The sequence below is a fragment of the Xenopus laevis genome, chromosome 5S, assembly GCF_017654675.1.
Source record: "Xenopus laevis strain J_2021 chromosome 5S, Xenopus_laevis_v10.1, whole genome shotgun sequence".
Classification (NCBI taxonomy): domain Eukaryota; kingdom Metazoa; phylum Chordata; class Amphibia; order Anura; family Pipidae; genus Xenopus; species Xenopus laevis.
The window spans coordinates 61,735,434-61,739,499 of record NC_054380.1 but is presented as its reverse complement, the minus strand read 5'-3'; the positions used below and the strand labels follow the sequence as shown (position 1 = coordinate 61,739,499).

The 4,066-nt window shown below is 35.2% G+C and overlaps 1 protein-coding gene across 1 annotated transcript; it reads left to right on the top strand.

Moving 5' to 3' along the window:
- Positions 1-1,170: 1,170 nt before the first annotated feature.
- On the top strand, positions 1,171-3,861 carry LOC121394235. Its single transcript, XM_041564618.1, has 2 exons — positions 1,171-2,619; positions 2,903-3,861. Exon 1 carries the CDS (start codon positions 1,173-1,175, stop codon positions 2,520-2,522), a length of 1,350 nt encoding a protein of 449 aa, XP_041420552.1. The 5' UTR covers positions 1,171-1,172; the 3' UTR covers positions 2,523-2,619; positions 2,903-3,861.
- Positions 3,862-4,066: the final 205 nt, after the last annotated feature.

The window sequence follows — 4,066 nt, the reverse complement described above, 5'->3', positions numbered from 1 at the left end:
AATTTAAAGTGTATACAATGCAGGGGCCATTTAATCTCTGTAGTGATACCCTTTAAATCTTATACCTGTACATGGTATTCAGACACAGCAGTCAGACTTTTATGTGGGTGGCCACACAATGGGAGGTCACCAGTTGGACAGCCCTGGTCTAGACGAGTGCTGGCCAACCTGAGGCCCTCCGGTCCTTCAAGAAATGTATGGACCCTAGATGGCATAAAACTCCTCTAATATTTTTGAATAAGGTTTTTTGCAAATAATTGTGGGGTTTGGACCTACTGGAGGCACACAAATGTGGTGTGAAGGGCATTAATCAATTTCTATTTCATTTATAAATATATGAGAGGTGGGACTGGGTACAACACATTGACATCAAGGTGGTAACCACAACAGGTTGGTGTATGGTGAAAATAGTAGGTTGTGAAGTTAAGACCCATATCACATAGCTAATTCTGGCATCCTTTGTTTTCTACTTTGATATGTACAGTATGACCGGCTAAGGTGGAGAAAATACACATATGCTTTTATTTTAGTAATTACTGTAAATTAAAAAAAAAAACAGCACTGCCACTAAGAAGTGCATTATGTGTATTGTCTCATCATTGGAATATTGGACTGGGCTAGGGTGGCATGAGTGGTAAATCTGGTATTGCTCTTATAGCCCTTGAAGAAATCTAAAGTGGGGGAGATTATATGGAATCTGCAAGAACATTCCAAAGTTAATACTTGACTAAAAATAAGTCACATGAGCGAGAGAAAATTATGAAGACATTATGCAAAAATTGGATATGACCCCACCAACATGATAAAGAAACAAATTGATTTGATGGTGGAAGACGCAAACCTTAATTCTGTTATTAATTCCACAGAAAAAGATTTTCTAATCACAGACAGTCCTAGGGTTCCTGTACTATACCTATTACCTAAAGTGCACAAAACACTTATCAATCCACCAGGGAGACCAATAGTCTCCGGTATTGGGTCGGTACTGGAACCACTATCATTGTTTGTTGATCATTTCCTACAGGATGAAGTGAAGAAAATTAATGTGTGTTTGAGGGATACTACTGACCTCCTCTGTAGATTAAACCAACTTGAGGCCCTTCCATCGGGGGTAATTCTTTGCGGGAATAGATATACAGAGTCTCTACACTTCGATTCCCCACAGAGAAGGCATGTCATATGTAGAGGAAATCTTGTTGGAAACAAATCTGCATAGTGCAAAAGTATATTTTATATTGGATTGCCTTAACATGGTTTTGACAAAAAATTACTTTGCCTTTGAGGATGCCTTTTATTGGCAAACACAAGGCACCTCGATGGGTGCTGCGGTTGCGCCATCGTATGCAAACATTTTTGTAAACTGCTTGGAAAAAAAGTTGTTTTTGGAAAAAGAACCTTATTGCAGATATATTTTGAAATATTTCCGTTTTGTGGATGACATCCTACTTATTTGGACAGGCTCTAAGGCAGACCTTATAAGTATGATACAAGAGGCTAATTTGAGTCACAATACCATAAAATTTACCCATGAGTGCTCAGAAGTTGAACTCAACTTTTTGGATGTTACAATAACTATTAATAATGGTGTGATACAAACTAGCCTCTATAGAAAATCAGTTGATAAAAAAAATTTGTTACACGTTAAAAGCTTTCATAACCCCAAAGTGAAAAGAGCAATACCAAAGGGTCAATTTATGAGGGCAAAAAGGATTTCTTCAAGTATAGAGGGATATGTGGAAGCTTCGAACACCTTGACTGGCCGCTTCCTGGAGAAGGGATATAGATCAGAATGTATAAAAAAGGCCATTAAAGAGGTTGAACCTATGTCAAGGGACAGCTTATTGACTACAAAACAAAATAATAAAGTTGAACAGAGAATAGCATTCGTGTCCACATATAGCCAAAATAGTGATAGGCTTGAAAAGGTGATCAGAAAGTATTGGCCACTAATACAATCAGACCGACAATATGGTCGGCTTTTTGCAGATTTGCCTCTTTTTTGCTACAAACGTGGTCGTACCCTTAAAGATCTATTATGCCCCTCAGACACCAGACCCAAAAAGACCAAATTTCTTGGTAAACCAAGATTTGGTACATACCCATGTCTAGGATGTAATTGTTGCTCTTCAATAATTAAGGGCAACAAGATTAATCATCCAACAAAGGGATATGAAATAAATATAAAATGTCACACCACATGTAATTCTACATTTGTAGTGTACTTGTTAAAATGTCCGTGTGGCATGGGGTATGTCGGTCAAACGAAAAGAGAAGTGAAAAAGAGGATTCAGGAACATAGAGGTTATATTAGGAACTTTAAAACAGGTACACAAACAGATACGCAGGTTTCTAGACATTTTTTTGAATGTAATCATAACCCAATGCAACTTAGATGGTGTGTACTAGATGAGATTGGGATGGATATCAGAGGTGGAGATAGACAGAAGAAATTACTTCAAGCAGAAGGGAAGTGGATTAGAAGGCTGAATACATTAACCCCTAATGGGCTAAATGATATTTAGAGTTTGAAACCATTTTTATAATCTTTTCATACCTTTCTTTCTTCTTTGAATTTGCAGGCCCTGAATTTTCATCAGCATAGATGAGTAAAGTTATGTGGTAAGAGTTAACACTAGTGCAAATATATGTCAGCAGATTAAATGTAACGTTTTGATCCATAGTAAATTAGTGATATTTTAAATACTATGTTGCAGCACATTTTAGATACTTTTTGAGAGCAAATAGACTACAATGTAATTTGAAAGGAAAGTATCAGTTTACTAGTATTCACCAGACAAATAATGAAAGTATCCTGTCAAGATTTGGTGTTTTAAAAAAATGTTTTAATTGTATGTTGCATATTTTTAAATAGACTTTCATATTTTTATATGTTGTTTTACAGCACTTTCAGAATACCGAAAAATATTAAGCACTATGTTATGGACAATATGGATTTTTCATTCACTTGATGTCAAATATGGTTTCAATGGTTAAATGTCGTTTTGTAGCTTTTTATTATTAACTTATGACACGCCTGTGGGCTAATTAATCACTTTATGGGAGGGCTTATATAAGCCTGATTTGTTCTGTATTAGTTACACTTGATAAAGGATCAACATGGATCCGAAACATGTCGTGTAATAGCCTGAATAAACACATCACAGCATAAATTGCTATCTATGAGTGCTCTCCTCATTCTTGGAAATTTTGAAGAAAATTATGAAGAAGTAGGAAAACAGATTAAATCTCCAATTCTGGAAACAAACTAGCAAGAACCAGTAAACCAAATGCTTTGTATGTATGAAGGTTAATAATATTTACAAGTATATAAACACTGAAATATCCAGCAAGTCTTGGCATGCTTATATATATTTTGCAATATAGCATATTTAATGTGCAATATATTTTTGTGTATTAGGAGCAAATTGGCTTGTATTGGTAGCTGCAGGATTTTAATATTTAAAATAAAGCTTTATAAATTTCACTTTGAAAACTTTAGCAGATTATAGTTTGGGAGGTTTATTTGGATGCCTTAACAGTTTTTACAAAATTCCACAGTGAAAAAAACCTGTTGGGATACATGGTTATGAATTTGCATAGCCTTTGCAATGCCAGGCCAAAATCACGTAGTGCCAAGATAGCTGGCATCTTGAAATGGGTTGCTAAAAATAAACTGTGCATAAATATGTCCCTGGCAGGGTCCCTGTCTAATTTCCTGGGGATAGCAGAGATCTAACACACTGAAAGGGAATTTGTCAGCACCTGATTTAGCTTCTGCCAGTCATAGATATTTTATACCATAGACAATAGCAGTTGAATATTGATACATACCCATGCATTAGTTAACTTTTTTTGCTCTAAAGAAACAGGTTAAGGAATTATTTATTGCAAGTAAGTATATTATATTTCAGTGTATATATATATATATATATATATATATATATATATATATATATATATATATATATATATATCTGTGGAGGAGTCAGCACTCTCGTAACCAGGTGCAAACGTGCCTGGGTGCAGTGTCCAAAATTTTTAGAATTTCTATCCAACAAAGAGGTCC

Coding starts and splice junctions, on each gene's coding strand:
- LOC121394235 (XM_041564618.1), top strand. CDS start 1,173: ATGTCATATGTAGAGGAAATCTTGTTGGAAACAAATCTGCATAGTGCA.